The following is a 23,933-nucleotide window of genomic DNA, read 5'->3' on the forward strand; positions in this document are numbered from 1 at the left end:
GATTAATCGCCGAGTTACCGACTTTCTACATAATTATCTTGGAATCATTACGTGGGCAGGTACATGTGGTAAGTCGACATATTCTTCTGTTTATGTCGACATCTTCCTATATGATGTCGACATAATGCCTTAATTATGTCGACATCATTAAGTCGTAAGTCGGCAATTCGATGGCAGAAATATGCCACCATACAAAACTATTGTTTTCATAAGCAATAAATTATTGCGCGTGAACGCAATACTACATGTATATCAATTGGTTTTGCACGCAATTTTTACGTTCACATGTAATATTGTGTTGCGTTCGCACGCAAAAGTATTGTGTCCATGCGCAATAATTATTGCCAGCGGTATTCGCAATGGGAAAGTATTACGTGCGCATGCAATACCTTTTTATCTTTTGATGTTCTTTCCCAATCACTAGCACAAACTTTCATTTATAATGATAAAACCGTAAGTTTCTAATAGATGACGCTGTATATATAGATGGAAACCAAAAATACAATAAAATGATAAATGTCCATCGGCCATCGTTTCATGATTTGTACAAGTACATGTACATTGTACATTGTACGTTATCACCAGGCCTGTCAACGTTCCGTTACAATTTTCTCTCGACAATCGATAAAAATGTTCTCCATACAGCAATACACTACATATTAGTTTAAGCTATGGTTATTGATTAAATTAGAAATTAAACTACGGGATAAAGGATATATATAGTAAACATATATTGACATATTTAAGCCATCACCAGACAAAATATCATTGTAATTATATATGTATTTGTTCGGACAGGACGTTAGTAAGTTGTAATAACTTTTGTGCAATCCAACAATAAAATTGATTTAAACCAAAAGCTAAACTACATGTACATAGTTACAACCTACGTCGTACATGTACAATTGTAATTATATCTTCCAGTATCTTTTGTTCATGTCTGGAAAAATCAAATTGCATATACATGTAGGAACAAAACATGAATAAAATCTATGCTCACAATAAGATACACACATAGACCTAATACGTGGCGGATGGATCATGACCGAATTTCTACTTTCACTTTCTACTTATAATGAACGCACCATTTGATGACGTCAACAAAACGTGTGCACAAGCACGAACGTGTATTAGAAGAAAGCAATGGCTGACTTCGATACGATTTACGAAGAGGATGACGATGAAGGGCCTCCGAGCGATAATCAGGAGTTGGTGGTACCCGATCCGATACTCGTAAGAGGAGCCGGGAATGTTACGATGTAAGTTTTACAAAAACAGAAGTCATTTTCACTTTCTTTTTACTAGAGAACTGTTGTGAACGATGCACCATATGACTCGTCGAGAATGTTTATTGTCATTGTTTGTCAGTACTGTGACAAATACTGATAGGATTTGCAATGTATGTGTATCGAATTAATGACACAGTTATATGAAATAGGAAAATAATTACAGTAAAGCTATTCAAATTAAAAAAAAAAACTTAACGTATAATGCCCTTTAACTTCGTATATGACAGCTGGACAGTGTTTATGGAAATATATATAGGTACAGGAAGTAGGCCTATATTTTGTTGACATTTTTTGACAGTTTCACCAATACAGTAGAATGTAAACAAAACACAAACATGTACATGTACAAGCGCACAGTATTGGCCACCAATGCACCTTTTATATGGTACCAATTAATACTAGCATTATGAATTCAAGGCAAATTAAGCTTCTGAAGAGCACAGCTGTATGTATATATATATATAAACAATATAAATAAAATATGAATAGATTATATAAAGTTATAATTATAACCTCAGAAATCAGATCTTTGATTTTTCTTTAAATGCAATTCTACAACACTATTGATGGATATTTTGTGGGTAGCAACATCGTCAGACATACAGATCAGAATGAAATACATTAAACTGGAAAAGTTCAATTTCCTTTGATCTTGTTTCTCTCAAATGGGAAAACTTGTATAAAAAATCCACTGGAATATACATGTTCCTTCATCTTTGGCAACAAGATTCATGCTGTCACGGCTGACGATACTGTGTGCGACACAGAGTATATAATTTTGACCAGTGTGCATGCATTTATTGTGTCGTTCTTGTCTATGTACAATTATATTATCTAAAATTACTTACAAAAGTTTTAAAGTGTATCCTGATGACACGTTTCTTCTATAATTAAGAGGCTCTGTATTATAATTGTCATTGTAGTAGAAATTTCTTGTAGAAAAAATTCTACTAGCTAGTGTACAAGGTGTATGGGTAAAAGTAATTGTTTATTGTATCCCTAATTACACTTGATTCTCAAATATATGGAATGATGGTCCCAATCTACAGACAATCAAATGTAAAAGTATGTCTGACACTTTTAAAATAAGTTAGGAATTGAAAAGCATTTTTTTTAAACATTTTAATTTTCAGAAAGATGTACATTGCCAGTGTATCTTTTATCTTTCTTTTTATAGTATCTCCTTGTTGTACAAGTATAGGTATATATCAATTTTTTGTTTAGAGTTAGGAAAAAAAATATTATATACAAATACATTAATTATGTATATATAGATAATTAAAAACCCACAGGAAACAAAAATCAGTAAGAATTGAACTGGATTTCTTGAATTTTTAATTAGCTGACGTGATTGACAATACCAGAACTTTGTTTTATAGTGCAGCCTTTTATATTGGCTAAGTCATTGTGTATCTGTGGTGATCCAATGGCATATAGTACACTTTTGATACAGGATCTCATGAAGCTGAGGAAGGCAATTAAAAGTTTAAACTAAATAGAATCCAGGCATGAATGATCAGTTTTTAGATTCCTGCAGCCTCTAGTACTTCATCACAGGTTGCAACTGCAACAAAAGTATTATAAAATCAATGAAGAAAGTAAATGTGAAAGATTCTATAGAAATTATTTAATTTGTATAATGTTACTATGGTATACATGTATGTGTAGGGAGGGTGGGAGTGCTGGTTCAATTGTTCTTTTACATAATACAGTTTCTGTATAAAGTAACCTACGTAAAATTTTGACCTTCCATCTGAGTGATCTTATATTTAGACATCCTAGCTTTTCAGAAGTTTATATTGATAAAGTTGGATTTATAAACATGTATGTATAGGGCATGGCAGGCATTTCTAGTTTTTCTCTAATTCAGAGAAAACCCCATCTTACTTTATAAGACTATATTTGAAGCAGTATACAAGTAAGGATCAAATTTTGGATATTGAAGCTTAATTATAAACTTGTATCAAGTTGTTATAAAAAACATTAGCATTTTAGAGCTGTTTTCAGATACTTGAGTTATGACATGTATTATGAATTTTAATTAATATTATGAGTCCACACATGGCTCATGATCAATTTAGGATAAGCATGACTTTGAAATGAAATAAGGGGAATGATATATAGTGTAACTGTTCCCCTGTACTGTCCTGTCCCGTCCAGCTAGCTTTGATATGTGGAGTCGAGGCATACAGATTTGTCTTAATTAATTATGACCTCTCTAATGTTAGTTAATTTTAAAAGTTTATAAGTCTAATAAGGCTATAACATATTATACATGTATTTAATCAACTGTATACATAGTACCATTTTTAGGTCATCTGACCGAAGGTCAGGATGACCTATTGTCATCGTGTTTTGTCCGCCGTCGTGCGCCGTCCGCCGTGCGTCGTGCGTAAGACTATTTATACAAAAGCCTACTCCTCCTTCATCCTTGGATGGATTTCATCCATATTTGGTTTGAAACATCATTGGGGAAGGACAATCATATTTTATATAAATGAGCCTGGTCCGACCCCTAGGGGCTGAGGGGTGGGGCCCCAAAAGGGCAAATTTTCTTAATTTAAGCTTTAAAATCCTACTCCTCCTTCATCCTTGGGTTGATTTCATCCATATTTGGTGTGAAGCTTCATTAGGGAAGGACAATTATATTTTATATAAATGAGCTTGGTCCGACCCCTAGGGTCAGAGGGGCGGGGCCCCAAAAGGGCAAATTTTCTTAATTTTAGCTCTAAAATCCTACTCCTTCTTCATCCTTGGATGGATTTCATCTATATTTAGTGTGAAACATTATTTGGGAAAGGCAATCATATTTTATATAAATGAGCCTGGTCCGACCCCTAGGGGCTGAGGGGTGGAGCCCCGAAATGGGCAAATTTTCTTAATTTTAGCTTTAAAATCCTACTCCTCCTTCATCCTTGGATGGATTTCATCCATATTTGGTTTGAAACATCATTTGGGAAGGACAATCATATTTTATATAAATGAGCCTGGTCCGACCCCTAGTGGCTGAGAGGTGGGGCCCCAAAAGGCAAATTTTCTTAATTTAAGCTTTAAAATCCTACTCCTCCTTCATCCTTGGGTTGATTTCATCCATATTTGGTGTGAAGCTTCATTAGGGAAGGACAATTATATTTTATATAAATGAGCTTGGTCCGACCCCTAGGGTCAGAGGGGCGGGGCCCCAAAAGGGCAAATTTTCTTAATTTTAGCTCTTAAATCCTACTCCTTCTTCATCCTTGGATGGATTTCACCTATATTTAGTGTGAAACATTATTTGGGAATTGGTTATCATATTTTATATAAATGAGCCTGGTCCGACCCTTAGGGGCTGAGGGGCGGGGCCCCAAAAGGGCAAATTTTCTTAATTTTAGCTCTAAAATCCTACTCCTTCTTCATCCTTGGATGGATTTCATCTACATTTAGTGTGAAACATTATTTGGGAAGGGTAATCATATTTTATATAAATGAGCCTGGTCCGACACCTAGGGGCTGAGGGGTGGGGCCCCAAAAAGGCAAATTTTCTTAATTTTAGCTTTGAAATCCTACTCCTCCTTCATGCTTGGATTGATTTCATCCATATTTGGTGTGAAACATCATTGGGGAGGGACAATCATATTTTTTATATAAATGAGCGTGGTCCAACCCCTAGGGGCTGAGGGTGGGGCCCCCCAATGGGCATATTTTCTTAAGTTAGCTTTAAAATCCTACTCCTCCTTCATCCTTGTATGGATTTCATCTATATTTAGTGTAAAACATTATTGGGGAAGGATAATCATATTTTTATGTAAATGCATGAGCTGGTCCAACCCCTAGGGGCTGAGGGTGGGGCCCCCAAAAGGGCAAATTTTTCTAATTTTAGTTTAAAATCCTACTCCTCCTCCATCCTTGGATGAATTTATTAGTCTCCGATCTCAATGAACACAAATATTGGTCTATAGGGGTTTTAATTGATGCCGAACAAGGCAAACATTTTCGTAAAGATTTTGGTTTTCCAAGATGGCCGCTGGCCCACTTCCTGTTTTAAGGTTTCAGTCTCCGAACTCAATGAAAATTGGTCTATAGGGGTTTTAATTGATGCCGAACAACATGCAAACATTTTCGTAAAGATTTTGGTATTCCAAGATGGCCGCTGGCCCACTTCCTGTTTTAAGGTTTTAGTCTCCGATCTCAATGAAAATTGGTCTATAGGGGTTTTAATTGATGCCGAACAACATGCAAACATTTTCGTAAAGATTTTGGTATTCCAAGATGGCCGCTGGCCCACTTCCTGTTTTAAGGTTTCAGTCTCCGATCTCAATGAAAATTGGTCTATAGGGGTTTTAATTGATGCCGAATACCATGCAAACATTTTCGTAAAGATTTTGGTATTCCAAGATGGCCACTGGCCCACTTCCTATTTTAAGGTTTCAGTCTCCGATCTCAATGAAAATTGGTCTATAGGGGTTTTAATTGATGCCCGAACAACATGCAAACATAATTGTAAAGATTTTGTTATTCCAAGATGGCCGCTGGCCCACTTCCTGTTTTAAAGTTTCAGTCTCCGACCTCAATGAAAATTGGTCTATAGGGGTTTTAATTGATTCAGAAGGGGGAACTTTAGGTAAGGACAATCATATTTTATAAAGGACCAAGGTAAGACCCATGGGGATAGTATGGCCGAGGTCCAAAATGGGAGCTTTGCTGAAATTTGGCTTTTAAATCTGACTCCTCCTTATATTAATCCTTGAATGGGTTTCGACCATATTTGGATGAAGGGCTACCAAGTTTGTTCAACAAATGACATTTACCTTTTTCAGAAACTTACATATTCAACTAAGGAGTTCCTTGTATTGTTTATATTAATCGTTAACCAATACTTTATACTGTGACTTTGTTGTTTTGTGCCATGAGTCAGATGACCGTTAAGGCCCATGGGCCTCTTGTATTAACATATATTTGTACACAGTCTTTTGTTTCAATACATATATTTTCATTGTTAATAGAATTTGTCCACCAAGAATGTTTATTCAGCATAAAATAGATACTGGTGTGTGTTGGAGCTCAATGTAGGATGGTACTTGTCCAGATTCACAAGCAAAAACAATGTTGGCAGTCTTTATGCAGTTATACTAGTCTGCCCATGCAGCAGTCTGTGGGTTAGACCCAATTTACTTACCACAAATCTGCACCACTCTTTAGTTTTATTACCCTGACTAGTCAACATAGAGGTAATTTTACTCTGTCTGCACCTCTTATCACTTAACATGTACAAAATTAAAGGAAAGGGTTGAACTCTGAAGCAAGGGTTTACAAATTTAATTAATCGTTTTTCTTTTTAAATGCTACGTTCATACAAATGTATAATGGTACCCGGTACATATGTCACCTCTTAATGATAACTACTTATTCCTCCTCTATATCTCTACTTTAATTTTAAAATAATTAATTAGCATAATTGTGATAGAAAGACAGAAATAGCTGTCTTCGTCCTATGTTGGGAAATACATGTAGGTACCCCTTTACCCCTTTACTTAAAGGGACAATTCAGTGAAGCTAATTCTGTTACATAACCACGAAGCAAAACATAATATAAATGTATTGTAATACATTCCTCATGAAACATATAACAAGAATATTGACAAAGTTCACAACACTGTTAAGTATTTTGATTGGTAGTGTTGAAATTCCAAATCATTGATCAATACGATTAAGTAGGTACAACATGTACTCTGTATTATTTTTAGACATCTAGAACATACATTTAATAAGGTAAACACACTACTGTAAGAGCTATTTGAGTAGTTCTAGACAAAATTTCTTTACTACACTAGCAAGGGCCAGGGTTCCGCATACAAGACATCCGATCACTATGTGTATATGGTGGACAGTAACCGAGTTTGAACATTTAAAGGTGATAAAAACAGATTTTAAATATGCTATTTTTGTGTTGATATTTGTTTATTGTGGTGCACTTTATGATTTCCAACAAAAAATACAGGTTGTATTTGACGTAATTTCCATAAAATGTGCTTGAAACGAAGTCCACAACGACCCTTGTCTAGAACGATCGCATCGCTTATCGCCCCTGATATCACCAGGTGGCCGTAGATTTGTGACGTCATCTGAGACCAACAGCTGTGACAAAAGAGCCGGGAAACTCAATGGGGCAGTGTTGCGGTATTGGCGATTATAGATATTTAAAACAGTCGCGCTACGTGTAGTTGCTATATTGAATAGTGGAAATGAATCCGTATATAATATATAATCTATAACATACAATGATATAATAAATACGATAGCTTACTCATTCTTATCGTCATATTCTGGGCTATAAAATTGTTATGTTCAGTATGTTAAAGATGCTCCGCCGCTGACAAATGGTAAATTTTAACTATCAAAAACAGGAGCAGACGATTTAGTATTTTTCTTCAGTTACAAAAGTTACTTACTTTACACCATTACCACCATTGAACAGTTTGTGAGCTTCTAATTTTACTTCAAGTTAAAAACATGAAATATAATTAATTGCATCCCGAAAAAAATCCGTGTTACTATATCCTATATGGAATGAAGTACTGATTGCGCATGCACCAAAGGCGAAATAAATTATTCTATATTATTGTTTGTGTTAATTAGACATATATATACACGATTAAACACCAATTATTGTTCAAATGGTGAATATCATTTATGCTCTGTCGGCGGTGGAGCATCCGTGTGTGCCACTGACTCAGGTTCAAGGGGGTTGCGCTTGACTTTTGTCTGTAACTTAAAACTCAAAACATAGACTTTAAAGTTAAACCAACAAGAAGAAATATAACTTTACAAGAAAATGGACCCAAATTACAATGAGACTACATGCTACATGCACATACATGTACATATAATGCATATTTATAAAAAAAAAACCGCCATCCCTCATACCCTATCCAAAACCCTATCATACCGCGATAAACGTGCCCCTATCCCGCCTTATGTACGTACTGCACACCTCTATATTTCCTATTTGAAGCTTAATCTTTCAGAACACCGCACAGAAAGGGCTAGACTTATTTATTTTCTTAAAGTTCTATAATGAGTTTTACGGATGTGTACGAAATAGAATAACATGTACAGTAGTAACAATACACGCACGGCCGATAAAAAAGACGGGACACAAAACACAGAAACTAGATACAATGACCTAATATGGATGACATGTACTCGTGGACAAGATACACATGTAATAGTTCAACTAACACAGGACCATGAAACAACATATATTTCTTATAAAACACAAATCATTTACAAGACCGCTTCATTATATTTTCTAACCGTGCAGAGTTTTGGAAATAAGAAACCTGTCGACCTTAGTAAATTTTAAAAGTATATGCACAGACCACAGCACACTAGATAGCCTATTGACCATTATGAGACGATCTAGGGGTCTAAATAAAAAAAAATCGGTAAAATTCGCATTCTACATATATATACGCAAGTGTACTATGTAGAATATAACAGGAAATTAATGAGTACTAAAATTGGCCAAATTTGCGAGCATTGTGGTGTTTTGGGGGTTTCGGGGGAGACCCTGTTAAGATATTACAATTTAGAATGACTGAGATATGGATTCACGATGTATTTTGATGATTTTGCGAGGGCTTAAGGCGAGATATTTTGTTTTTTGGGGGTCCTAAGGTCTCCCCCAAGAAGGAAAAATATTACTAAATGTATTTATGATTGCTGAGATGAGTTTTACGATGTATTTTGATGACTTTAGAGTGTTCTTAACATGGTAATTTTTCGAATTTAAATTCCTGCAATTAAATAATGATAACTGTGAATGTCATCATATCATTATGCAACCCTGCTCGATCTGAACTAGTCCACTAAACCTGCCTATATTATTAGGCTTTTTTCCCCCCTATATATTAGGCAAAAAAAAAAAAATAATTAAAAAAGCCTAATGATATGAGCAGGTTTAGCGGACTAGATCTGAACATACCTGTTTCACACCACCGGCACATTGTTGTGTAACCCAAAATAAATATGAAAATCCCTAAAATGAAGTATGAAAAATGTGCAGAAGGACCTCTTTTATTTTTAATGCGCATTTTGAGAACATTTCAGTCGAGGAAAATGGGGGGCAAAAGGACACAACTTATAAATTATTGATTTTTTTCTTTTAATCTGCATGTATTTTTCATGTCTCCGTATGTTTGTAACAGATGATTTTCTATTAAAACGGTCTAAAGAGGTGGGCCCCAATAATTGTCCATTTTCGCTACGATCTGATTCTATGTATATCAAAACTCCTCGGTTAATTTTATGTGTAAACTATAAATTACATACATGCACAGTCGTATTACTCCAGGGTGGACTGAATAGGAAAGAACTACTTATTCATTCGTGGTTTAACCCCTGGCACACCATAAGCCACATGACATATGTACCCGCGACATTAATGACATCATTATTTACATGTAGTGACGTCATTTCATAGGTTATGACGTCAATAATGTGTCATTATGTAGGGGATAAATCACGCTACCAAATAAGTCGAAATATAACATATTTTCTCCGTGTGTATTTCCGTAAGTACTAAGACATGTGGCTAAAATGCACATGCATGTTGCCAGTTCCGCGATCGGCACACCGGCTTCCGGTAGTTGATTGTCTCAGATGACGTCACAACTCATCGGAACTCAAGGGAGGTAAGTCATAGAAAAAAATATGTCGTCGAAAAGATGTGAAGATTGCTTTCATTAATTTTACTATTTAGAGACAAAATATAAGTAAATATCAAACTGGTATATGTTTAGATAGGCATTACAAATGTTTGTAGCGTATTATCTCATTTTCCATGTCCGTTCTGTTTTTATCACCTTTAATTCACATACATTTCACTACAGTGGACTTTTCTACAGTAATTAAGGCCAATTAATTTTTCGTTTGTTTCTGAAATATGTGCATTTTAATGTACTCTTAGACTGAATTGTCCCTTTGAAACTGTTGATTGATTATTGCATTTAGCAAGATATATATATAAACTTACCTGGTATGTTAAATGTTTGAGATGGAGGAGTGTGAAAGATCTTAATATATAGGAGGAAACTGGATTACTAGGAGAAAAATCCATGTGATCAAGCACTGGATATATAACACTGGTATATATGTTATATATGCCAATAATCTAGTGTAATAAATGAGAAGATTCTTTGTACCCTTTAAAGATGCTCCACCGCCGACAGAGCATAAACGATGTTCATCATTTGAGCAATAATTTCCGGTTAATCGTGTACATATATGTCAAATTAGCACAAATAGTAATATGAAATAATTTATTTTGCCTTTAGTAAATGCACAATCAGTACTTCACTCCATATAGGACATAGTGCCACGGAATTTTTTCGGGATGCAATTAATTATTTTTAATATTTTTATCTCAAAGTAAAATTAGAAGCTCAAACTTTTCAAATGTGGTAATGGTGCAAAGAAAGTAACTTTTGCAACTGAAGAAAAGTACTAAATTGTTTGTTTCTGTTTTTGATAGAGAAAAAATACCATTTGTCAGCGGTCACAGGTGGAGCATCTTTAATTAATTGTATGGTAACCCCTAATAGTATCGACTACATTGTGTATGAGATAGGCAAACATGTTAAAGAGACGGTCAAACTTGTTTGCTGCTTATTAAGAATTATACAATTTGAATTATCTGTAGATCGAGTCACTGTGTTGGTTAAATACATTAAAAATTATACAATTTGAATTATCTGTATGTCGAGTCACTGTGTTGGTTAAATACATTAAAAATTATACAATTTGAATTATCTGTAGGTCGAGTCACTGTGTTGGTTAAATACATTAAGATTTATATAATATGATTTATCTGTAGTTTGGGACCTCAATTACATTCATAATTTGAGATTTTTGAAAGTAAGATAGTTGGTGATGTCAGATGACATTTGTGGGTGTTAGATATATATTGGGTGATGATGTAATCTGTATGTGTGTACATGTATTTTTAAGTATGGAAGGTTAGGATGTTATTGTATTTGTTAGTTGTGGTTGCACAAATGGGCCAGCTTCAGAATTGAAACTATATTCCACAATCTGTATTAAAATCAATGTAATCCAATCTCCATGCAAGCAATGTATACTACCAGGGGTAATATTGACGTTAGTTCGTTAAATAAATTTGTGAATTTCTATGTTTGTTAGTGTGCTAAATGAATGTTTATGAATGTTTATGAATTTGTCTTTTTTTTCTAGATTTGGTCTCAGTAACAGATTTGACACAGAATTCCCCAACAGTCTTTCAGCAAAGGTAATTGTCATTGCATATGTTGCTAAAAGGTCATAGAAAACATTGTATGTTATTAGTTCTTTACAGAAAGGTCATAGAAAACATTGTATGTTATTAGTTCTTTACAGAAAGTATCATGATTAAGCTGATTAAGTGGCAAGAGTAAAATTCAAACTTGTTATCCCCCGCCCAATGAAGTTGGCGGGGGATATACAAATGGGTTCCGTCCGTCCGTCCCGTCCGTCCGTCCGTCCGTCCGTACGAATGGTTTCCGGAGCATAACTCTAAAACCAGTAGAGATATTTCCATGAAACTTCATACACACATTGTTCTTATGGTCTAGTAGTGCCTTTTGCTATTTTTAGGTTTTCATTTTTTGCACTTTTTCCGTTACCATGGAAACATTGCTGAAAATATCATATTTTTGTACCAGGTTCGTTTACGCAGCATAACTGGAAAACCGATTGAGATATATGTATGGAACTCCATAGACACATTATTCTTATGGTCTAGTAGTGCTTTTTGCTATTTTAAGGTTTTCACTTTTTGTACTTTTTTCTTTAACCATGGAAACATTGCTGAAAATGGCAGATTTTTGTGTAAGAATCGTTTCCGGAGCACAACTCTAAATCAGCAGAGATATTTCCATGAAACTTCATAGACACATTGTTCTTATGGTCTATGTAGTAGTGCCTTTTGCTATTTTTAGGTTTTCATTTTTTGCACTTTTTCCGTTACCATGGAAACATTGCTGAAAATATATCATATTTTTTGTACCAGGTTCGTTTCCGCAGCATAACTCTAAAACCAGCAGAGATATTTCCACGAAACTTCATAGACACATTCTTTTTATGGTCTAGTAGTACCTTTTGCTATTTTTAGGTTTTCATTTTTTGCACTTTTTTCCGTTACCATGGAAACATTGCTGAAAATATCATGGTAAATGGTAAATGTTACTTTGCAAAACTCCACCCATCTTTGTGTATATAGTCTAATATAAATGTCAAGGCTGTATACCTGATTCAACAATTGCAGCCCCGCTCTACTTGAATTATACTCCATCTTTCTTTAGCTCAACTTCCTTTTTCCTGGTTTTTTTCATACACATAAGTCTCCACAATCAAACTTACTTCAGCTTTGATATCTCTATTGGCGGGGGTCTGAATGACTATGTCCTTGTTTTTATTGAGATGATTATTAAACTAAGTTACTAATTAAGTTTAACTCATTCATCCCTGTAGACTCATTCTAACTCTTTTCATTCAAAGAATGGAACAGTTCTTTATGAGTTTTCACGAGTAAATCAGTTGAAAACTTAGCATACTTAATGTGTATGGATAATTTTGAAATAGAAATATCTGGGTCATGCCTGCATACCCTCTTAGCTTTAGATCTTACCATATTCAACCCTATAAGCGCTGTGGTCGCAAGTAGAAATTGAAAAAAGTAAGGGGTCCTTAATAAAACTAAATTTCATAGAATTAAAATAATTAACAAAAGAAATCAAATAAAAGTATTTCCATTACTGTATTACCTACAATGTTATGTAAACAAACATATTTTAGCATTGTCAAATTTAACGCAAATGTGAGAAACTGAACATTATGATTGATTAGTGAAGATAAAAGTTAGCATATTTCAGTAGTTCAAGGACGGGAATACCCTTTCATTAAATTCAGCACTGTACATGAATTAGTGCTTCAAAGATAATGGGGAAAGCACTAAATTAAAACTACCACTAAAATACTGTTTACATGAAAGCGTGAGTACGGTATGTTTATGTTGCTTGATGCCCACAGGTGGCTCCAGAGGAGTACAAAGCAACAGTGATCCGGTTGAACAGTGTACTGAAGAAGGCCCTACCTGTAAATGTCAAGTGGCTCTTCTGTGGATGTATATGTTGCTGCTGTACCCTGGGTTGTTCTCTCTGGCCTGTGGTCTGTCTCAGTAAAAGGGTAGGTAACTCTGGTCATACAAAGGCAATTACAAGTAATATTTGTCTTGTCATACCAAAGCAGATGTTTAATATCTGTAACTAACTTTTACCAATGGTGCAGACTAGTCAGATTTGTTTCATTTAATTCTATGGCATATAAAAGAGATATACAATTTTATATGTACCAAAGTAGTGAACTCCGACGTTTTCAAGGTTAATTACTCTATAGTCATGAAGGTACTCTTCAAGCATAATCTTACATGTGTAAATAACTTAGTCCTACAAATATTCTGTATTTGCATATTATAGCGTTATCTGTCCTTGCGCTTGATTGTGATTGCGAGCGTAATGTCATACTTTTCGGAGAAATTGATGTGAATTGCGCCAATAAAATATTGACGTCACAATTGATACCTTCATGTACCCGCAGGGGAGCTAACTTTGTATTATGCAAAAACGGAATAGATAGCATCAGAAACTGATTTCACCATACAGCCAGAGCGGGTACCTCAATCTATTTATTAGGCATTAACTCTCGAACCTCAACTTGCTGACTGGTATTTCAAGGTTGATAACTCCAATACTTTTCTACTAGAAATTCCATGTCATGATAATCTAAAGTCTACTAAAGGAATATAGGTAATACTTAATTACAGTAAAAGCAAGGGATAGCATATATTTTGTTTGGGTAAAGCTTATACCTTAACATGGTACAGTCGAAACTTGTTATCTCGAAATTCAACAGACCAACGAAAATAATTCGACTCATCCTGAATTCGACTCAAACGTAACGTCATCAGGTTTGATCAAAACGTGGATTTTAAAATAATTAGCAGTCATTGTTGTGGTATGTTCCCATAGGCCTGCGTATACCAATCGCGATATGTACAGGTAAACCAATCATGTGTTACGACAAACTACAGATGAATTTCAATTGTTTGCATACATGGTATATTTACGTAATTTTTTTTTTTTTGAATTTGAAACTTTGACTGAAATTAAATTTGCGATAGCCACTATTTTTTTTCCGCTGAATATCAGTAATAGGGACCAGGCATTGACTTTGACTCAATCGGAGTTTTGAGTCATTGAAATTGGAGTCATCTGATCTTAAAATTCATATAAGAAGAAGGAAAAAAAAAACCAGGCCTTCAAAATTAATTCGACTCAACCGGAATTTCGAGTCGAGCGATTTTGAGATAACGAGTTTTGACTGTATTCATCCTTTGTAGGGTTTGAGCATATGTATTAAAAGTTTACATCTTTGTTTTTCAGACAAGACATGCAATAGAGAAAGTTCTTGACTGGGAAAACACACGTTTATATCACAAAGTAAGTTTTTTTTTCTTGAGCATTAAGTTACATGAATTTGAAATAAAATTTCACATGATCCTGTATCTTTCCATCTGATTTGAAGGTGTTTTAACACAATATTTTCAAATATATGATTTCATGACTACAGTGTTAATTGTAAAAACACTTGATTATAAGCTTTTCATTGTATTGTTTTGACATCTTTGATGTGTATTTTCGTTCTCCTCTCTACAGCTTGGGTTACACTGGCGACTGAGTAAACAGCGCTGTGACTCCAGTAGTATGATGGAATATGTAAGTTTGCTTCTCTTCCATTTTGTATACACCAAGTCATAATCCTTAATATATATCAGCACAAGCAGAGAGTTCTTCATTGCACCATACTACTTAGTCCGCTAAACCTGCTATATTATTAGGCTTTTTTTTTTTTTTTTTTTTTTGGCCTAATATATAGTCAGCTCGCGGTACCTCTTAAAAATGTGAAATCGTAGGCCAGATTTGGCCTACGCTACGTCAGCGGCATATTTCTAATATATCGTCCATGCAATGCCGGGAAAACGTACACATACCTTTATATTGGGATCTTATGCACTCCTTTGCCCCCATGTTACATCCCATTTATGAAATTAAACAACTGTGTACAATGAAATACTTCCGAGACCCTTCTATTTCACACATTTGTAATGGCCGCCGTATACACATTTAGTAGAGCAAATGGCAGCCAATCAACTTCGCTTCCGGTTTTATTTTTAAAAAACCACGTGTAGTTGAAAGATAAACAAAATTCTACCGTGTATATATGCTACATGTATATGCAACGTGAATATCGCGAAAGTTATGCGGTACCAGCAATAGTCGTGTTCAATTTGAATATTTGACAACATGTCGTGTATGTCGACCATGATTTTACTTTAAAAACTCTAACTGGCTAGCATTTTGTTTATCTTTCAACTACACGTGGTTTTTAGCTCACCTGGCCCGAAGGGCCGGTGAGCTTATGTCATGGCGCGGCGTCCGTCGTCCGTCGTCCGTCGTCCGTCGTCCGTCCGTCCGTCCGTCCGTCCGTCAACATTTCCTATAAATCGCTACTTGTCCTAGAGTTCTGCATGGATTGTAACCAAATTTGGCCACAAACATCCTTGGGGGAGGGGGAACAGAACTTGTATAAATTTTGGCTCTGACCCCCCAGGGGCAGGAGGGGCGGGGCCCAATAGGGGAAATAGAGGTAAATCCTTTAAATCGCTACTTGTCCTAGAGTTTGGCATGGATTGTAACCAAAATCGGCCACAAACATCCTTGGGGGAAGGGGAACAGAACTTGTATAAATTTTGGCTCTGATCCCCCAGGGGCAGGAGGGGCGGGGCCCAATAGGGGAAATAGAGGTAAATCCTTTAAATCGCTACTAGTCATAGAGTTCTGCATGGATTGGAACCAAATTTGGCCACAAACATCCTTGGGGGAGGGGGAACAGAACTTGTATAAATTTTGGCTCTGACCCCCCAGGGGCAGGAGGGGCGGGGCCCAATAGGGGAAATAGAGGTAAATCCTTTAAATCGCTACTTGTCGTAGAGTTCTGAATGAAATGTAACCAAATTTGGCCACAAACATCCTTGGGGGAAGGGGAACAGAACTTGTATAAATTTTGGCTCTGATCCCCCAGGGGCAGGAGGGGCGGGGCCCAATAGGGGAAATAGAGGTAAATCCTTTAAATCGCTACTTGTCCTAGAGTTTGGCATGGAATGTAACCAAAATCAGCCACAAACATCCTTGGGGGAAGGGGAACAGTACTTGTATAAATTTTGGCTCTGATCCCCCAGGGGCAGGAGGGGCGGGGCCCAATAGGGGAAATAGAGGTAAATCCTTTAAATCGCTACTTGTCCTAGAGTTTGGCATGGAATGTAACCAAAATCAGCCACAAACATCCTTGGGGGAAGGGGAACAGTACTTGTATAAATTTTGGCTCTGACCCCCCAGGGGCAGGAGGGGCGGGGCCCAATAGGGGAAATAGAGGTAAATCCTTTAAATCGCTACTTGTCCTAGAGTTTGGCATGGAATGTAACCAAAATCAGCCACAAACATCCTTGGGGGAAGGGGAACAGTACTTGTAAAAATTTTGGCTCTGATCCCCCAGGGGCAGGAGGGGCGGGGCCCAATAGGGGAAATAGAGGTAAATCCTTTAAATCGCTACTTGTCATAGAGTTGTGAATGGAATGTACCCAAATATGGCCACAAACATCCTTGGGGGAAGGGGAACAGAACTTGTATAAATTTTTGCACTGACCCCCCGGGGGCAGGAGGGGCGGGGCCCAAAAGGGGAAATAGAGGTAAATCCTTTAAATCGCTACTAGTCATAGAGTTCTGCAGGGATTGGAACCAAATTTGGCCACAAACATCCTTGGGGGAAGGGGAACAGAACTTGTATAAATTTTGGCTCTGGCCCCCCGGGGGCTGGAGGGGCGGAGCCTAATAGGGGAAATAGAGGTAAATCCTTTAAATCGCTACTAGTCACAGAGTTCCGCATGGAATGTAACCAAATTTGGCCAGAGATATCCTTGGGAGAATAAGAATTGAGTATGTATAAATTTTGGCTCTGGCCGCCCGGGGGCAGGAGGGGCGGGGCCCAATAGGGGAAATAGAGGTAAATTCTTTAAATCGCCACTTGTCATAGAGTTCTATATGGATTGTAACCAAATTTGGCCACAAACATCCTTCGGAGAAGGGGAACAGAACTTGTATAAGTTTTGGCTCTGGCCCCCCAGGGGCAGGACGGGTGGGGCCCAATAGGGGAAATAGAAGTAAATCCTATAAATTGCTACTTGTCCTAGAGTTTTGCTTGGATTGTGACCAAATTTGGCCACAAATATCCTTGGAGGAAGGGGAACAGAACTTGTATAAATTTTGGCTCTGAACCCCTGGGGGCAGGAGGGGTGGGGCCTAATAGGGGATTTAGAGGTTAATATTAAAATTCCTTCAGAAAAGAAACAATGAACCTGTATTCAGAACATTACTTGGCATTACAAACCAGGTGAGCGATACAGGCCCTCTGGGCCTCTTGTTTAAAAATAAAACCGGAAGCGAAGTTGATTGGCTGCCGTTTGCTCTACTAAATGTGTATACGGCGGCCATTACAAATGTGTGAAATAGAAGGGTCTCGGAAGTATTTCATTGTGCAGAGTTGTTTAATTTCATAAATGGGATGTAACATGGGGGCAGTGGAGTACATAAGATCCCAATATAAAGGTATGTGTACGTTTTCCCGGCATTGCATGGACGATATATTAGAAATATGCCGCTGACGTAGCGTAGGCCAAATCTGGCCTACGATTTCACATTTTTAAGAGGTACCCGCGAGCTGACTATATATTAGGCCAAAAAAAAAAAAAAATTAAAAAAAGCCTAATAATATAGGCAGGTTTAGCGGACTACATACTACTAGCTAGTTTACTTTTGTTAAAGTGGTTTTTATCAGTAAGGATATTCTTTTCCGAGGGAAAACGTTCTGAACTTTTGACATGAGGATGAATCTTGTCGGATAAACGTATTGTCCTATAGGGATGACAAGATTTTATTCACAAAAACAAATGTCTAGTTGCTGTTTCACCATCATCATTTTCATATACATGTATTTATTAGATATGAGTACATATCATTACAGGGTTAAAAATACAGATCTATGATTTATAATTTTATGTTAACAACTGGTAATTGTGTACTTCATGTTTTCCAGGTACTGCTCATCGAGTTTCTACCAAAGATCCCAATATTCCGACCAGACTAACTCAATGCCAATCCACCCTGCCATATTTGCTGCCACAAAAAGTTTGTGTGTAATTTATCAAGCATTTACTTACATCTTCGTCCGATGCCATGGCTTCATCTGAACATCTAGACATTACACATCTCATGTTAGAAAATATCATGTATTTACTAACATGTCACAGTTATATACATTTTCTCCATATCATCTTTTTGCGAAATGTCTAGATGTTAATGTTCCATACGCTATTTAGTGTGAGGAAAGGTATGTGTGTATGAATTTTTGCTGACATGTAATCTGTTTGGTTGAACTACCATCTTTCAATTTTTTTTTTATCTAACATAAAATGTATATTTTGGATGAAATGAATCTAACACTATAAATAAATCGCCAAGTGGATGCTACTTTGGAAGTTAGATTTGCTGCACTAGCTGCTATTTTATAATCATCTCAAACTCATTTTAACTGTATTATATGAATCACTGGGGCCCACCCGCGTAAAGAATTGTGCTTATAGGAACTAGCACATACATGCCATACCTCCCGGCGTGAGACAAAACCTCCCGTATTTTAAAGCCTTTTATTGTCTCCCGGCAGGAGAGTCTAAATTCCCGATTTCTATAAACCCCTCCGTTTTATTTTCGTTGCCACATTTGTGTACATGCTAGGTTAATTTTAGCACGAGAGTAACCACTCCCTGACCCCCTGACCAACACCCAAGTGGCCCTAATTAGCAGCCTTGGGCTATTTCCACCTTGGCTTGTGGTGTCACTTTCACTCACGTCTGTGTATTACGTAAACTGAAGTCAAGCAGCCGATCGCGATCGGCTGCCTAGAAAACAATCAGCTGGCCTTTCAATAAATTTTATGACTATACAGCTAGTGAGCATTACAACAAAACAAATACTGCTTACAACTGTGAATGATTTACTCACGTTTTTAATGTTAAATAGGCCTATCTGTATTTGATGGATGTCACAAACTTTGCAATCGTAATGGCCGCCATTTTGGGTAATTGTAATAGATGATCCGGATTTTATAGAATTTCCGGATTTCCTAATAACCACGTTTTTAAAAATGGAAAAAGTATTATTTTTTTAGAATTTCTGTGTGAATTTATTTTTAGAAAAAAATATATTAATTATAAAAAATTATCAGTAGTAACTGAATTTAAATAAATAAAATTAAAAAGAAATTTACTTTTTTTCTCTCTCAGATTAAATTACATTTTGAATACTACTGTAACGATTCTGTTTTTTTTTTTTAATTTAGTGCTTGTAAATGTAAGAACTTTATCTAAGTTAATTATCCGTTATTGTGAAAGATTATTAAAAAGCCCAGTCTAATATTTCGAACAATAAAACTGCTCCAGAACTGGGTGTATATAGGGATGTGACTACTTTTGCAAAACCACACATTCCTTTATTTCAGTAAAATTCAATATGAATGCAGAATTTCATCATAAAAAAGCAGATATTTAATTTATTCATATATGTCGCGCATATATGCTAGCATGACAAAAGTCAGGGTGAATATGTGTAAAAGGGTTGATTGGAATTTTCACATTTATGAATTAAAATACATTGTTTTAATTGTTGGTAATTATATTTGTCTTAATGGTTGCTGGTCAACACTTGTGTATATATATATATATATATATATAAATTTGATAATACACATGTACTTGTAAATCATTTTTGTGTAGTTGAAATACTTGTCATCTATCCCACATTTGTTGCAATGAAATAATGTACATGTATAGACTCATACATTTTCATGTCATTCTGAACCATCTGAGTTAAATCCATTTGTCTACAGTGATAGAGTGAAACAAGGGGAAGTAACTCTGATATACAGTGATAGAGTAAAACAAGGGGAAGTAACTCTGATATACAGTGATAGAGTGAAACAAGGGGAAGTAACTCTGATATACAGTGATAGAGTGAAACAAGGGGAAGTAACTCTGATATACAGTGATAGAGTCAAACAAGGGGAAGTTACTCAGGTAGATCAGGATGATATCCACTGGTCTCTCAAATTGTAACATTAAGCATTTACTAAATATTCAGTTTGCTACCAGTACGTCAGTGTTAAGGAAACAGAGATAACACAGGGACTTGGACAGATGTTTTTACCCAGATTTAATTTTCATTTATTACAGATTGTGGGTTTAGAATTATTCCAAGCCCCTGTGATGGTAGAGTATATTATATGCAGTAATCTACACTTGTAAATATGGTGGCATATCTGATGTTTTCTAATGCTGGGGATTTAACACGAGGCTAACATGTGGTAGGTTTTTATATTTGAGGAATTTGGGATACCACATTTAAATTCAGAAATCAAATGAAAAAGGCTTCATTTATGCCTATCTTGTATAAGGTTTATTTGTATGTGTATTTGTAAATCAGAAGAAAAAAAATTATCTTTTGTAAATGCTATTTGCATCAATGAAAGTCCTATCATTTCTTGCTATCAAAAGAACTGTGTTTTGTAAATATGTTACCAAAGTAAATGACCATCTATTACATATATACACCCATCCTCAATACTCTAAGGGGAACTATCACTGGTGATAGTACTATGTCATACCAAAACTGAAGGCATTTCTGAAAAAAAATCACCAATCATCAGCCTACAAAGATTTCCTTTGAAGATTAACAGAGATTGACACCCAGATAAAGTCATACAGTTTACCTTTATTTGATGTACATTACTGGATCAAACAACTTGTCTCATCTGTTTTTGCACACAGAGTCTTTAGTTTTACTATGGCATAGTCCAAGGGGGTATATAACGGCAGTGATAGTAACCCCTCGAATATTGAGGATGATATATACCATGGGCATAGTCTTGTGTTTAGTACTCCATGTATATGCACAGTGATAGTGAACAAACGGTTACTCTACCCAGTTTTGTACTAATGTCTTAGAATTATATAAAATGTAAACAAATCTACATGTACGTTATATATCATTGGTGTATATCAGATTCAGATTCACTATTAAATGTGATGTATATATCAGTTTAACTTTTGTCTTTTCCCAGGTATAATTGCCATCAGGGATTTTTGCTTCAGGTTTGTGAATTGAGATGTTAATCAAATTATGTATTAAGTGCATTTTTCATGAGATGAATTAAATATATAAATTGAAGGTGATGACTAGGTAAAATGCATAAATTTTCAAACCTTTAATATATTTACAGTGACTGCACATTCTACAGCAGATAAGCCATAGTAAACGTGGTTTTCATATTTGTGGCACTTATCAACAAACTTTTGACTGGTCCTGGATCGCTAATTAACAGTAAGATATCACACACAAAGCTCTATAAATGTCAACATAGCTTTAACTATATTAAGTGAATTTATTTGAAGTAAGAAATATTGGCCACAGATTTTAACTGAAATAATTAAATTTTAATAAATAATATGAATTTTCTTTATCGACCATCAAATTCTATGTTAATTTTTTTTATTACAAATTCAGTTGTATTTCTTTGATTCTAATATTTGCTAAATTCTCTTATGGTATGGTTATCAAAATTGATGACCTTACATAACCTAATACATATGGTAACTAAGATGACTGGATATTAAATAAGTTTACTTGATTCATTAAGGATTTAAAATCTTTAAATGAGGGAGCTCTGATTGCATTCTTCAGTTGTAAAATGATTTAATACCTCAGAAAAGTTGTCTTTAAAGTTGTAGAATATTTTTGATTATTTTACTTCAAAAAAAAAGAAAGAAAATATGTATCACAAATATTATGTATAAATTGATTCTTGTTTGTTTGTGTGGGAAACTATGAAGATAGAAACAGATCATTATATTTAACTCTGTTGTACTTCTGTCTCAGGTTTATGGAAGTTATAAGAAATTGCTTTTGTGTGTTTTGCATCTCTTGATTTTGTGACTTTGTTTTTGTAATGTAGCTATTGTGTATATAATGTTTATTGTGATGACATTCTCGTGGATTCTGTTTTCATTTGTGTACATGTCTTTCATATTCTGTAAAAAAACTTCCTTTCGTGGCTGTTAAATTTTACATTTACCATTTCCAAAAAAGTTGGTGAAGATTAATATTCACAGATTTAGAAATTGAATGAATTCACGAATTGATTTGGTTTGCAAAAGAAAGTTTGTAACAGTTTTTGTCTAAAAGGGACCCAACATCAGTGGTAAGAATTACACACCAGAAATGAAGAGATCTTAAGACGCAAAAGTTGTGTGTTCATTTATTCTTAATGAATACCCCACAGATTATTGTTAAAACAAAAGAACCAAAAAAAAAAAAAAAAAAAAAACCATATCAAAGTTTTTAGATTGTCTATTTTGTATTTTATCTTTCTCTTATAAAGCTGACAATTCTGCCAAATGAACAATGGGGCTCACTAAATCTAGTTAATTGCATGTTAAACTGCCTAGTATTGGTCAATGCCACTTTTTACTTTTTTTTCCAAATGATTAAATCTCTGACAAAATTGGACTTACCATAACCATGATATGCATATTATACAATGTGGGGGAAATGTTTGGTAATCACCATCAAATAGTCCATGTTGATATGGTGTTAAGTTCTCTGGTAAAGCTGTAGTCATGGTAGATACATGTAAGATAAAGGATTTATTCCAGATATTGTATATATAGTTTATTTATATAACCAATTGGATTAGCAGGATAGGGACCAATATCTAAACGTACAAATATATGAACGCTTTACTAAACATAGTGTTTCAATTTGTTTTTATTAGCTCACCTGGTCCAAAGGATCAAGGTGAGCTTACGGCGTCCGGCGTCTGTCGTCCGTCGTCCATCAACAATCGACTTCTTCTACATAACCGCTGGTCGGATTTCAACAAAATTTGACTGGTAGCATCCTTATGGGCTACTAACTATAAATTGTACAAATGATGGGGCTGACCCCCAAGGGGCCTGAGGGGCGGGGCCAAAAGGGGTCAATTTGGCTATTTCCATAAAAACGACTTCTTCTCTGAAACCAAGCATGGGATAGCACCCATAATGCTATGGTAGCATCCTTATAGGGTGGGGATTCAAAATTGTACAAATGATGGGGCTGACCCCCAAGGGGCCTGAGGGGCGGGGTCAAAAGGGGTCAATTTGGCTATTTCCATATAAATGACTTCTTCTCTGAAACCAAGCATGGGATAGCACACATAATGCAATGGTAGCATCCTTATAGAGTGGGGATTCAAAATTGTACAAATGATGGGGCTGATCCCCTGGGGGCCTGAGGGCGGGGTCAAAAGGGGCCAATTTGGCTATTTCCATATAAACGACTTCTTCTCTGAAACCAAGCATGGGATAGCACCCATAATGCAATGGTAGCATCCTTATAGGATGGGGAT

At 35.7% G+C, this 23,933-nt stretch overlaps 1 protein-coding gene across 1 annotated transcript; it reads left to right on the forward strand.

The window, feature by feature from the left end:
- The first annotated feature begins 1,100 nt into the window (after positions 1-1,100).
- Positions 1,101-19,683, forward strand: LOC138327955 (cysteine-rich hydrophobic domain-containing protein 2-like). The gene is made up of 6 exons (XM_069274462.1): positions 1,101-1,259; positions 11,520-11,574; positions 13,353-13,508; positions 14,765-14,821; positions 15,038-15,097; positions 18,531-19,683. The coding sequence occupies exons 1-6, from the start codon at positions 1,144-1,146 to the stop codon at positions 18,579-18,581; spliced, it is 495 nt and encodes a 164-aa protein (XP_069130563.1). The 5' UTR covers positions 1,101-1,143; the 3' UTR covers positions 18,582-19,683.
- Positions 19,684-23,933: the final 4,250 nt, after the last annotated feature.

The sequence above is a fragment of the Argopecten irradians genome, chromosome 7, assembly GCF_041381155.1.
Source record: "Argopecten irradians isolate NY chromosome 7, Ai_NY, whole genome shotgun sequence".
Classification (NCBI taxonomy): Eukaryota; Metazoa; Mollusca; class Bivalvia; order Pectinida; family Pectinidae; genus Argopecten; species Argopecten irradians.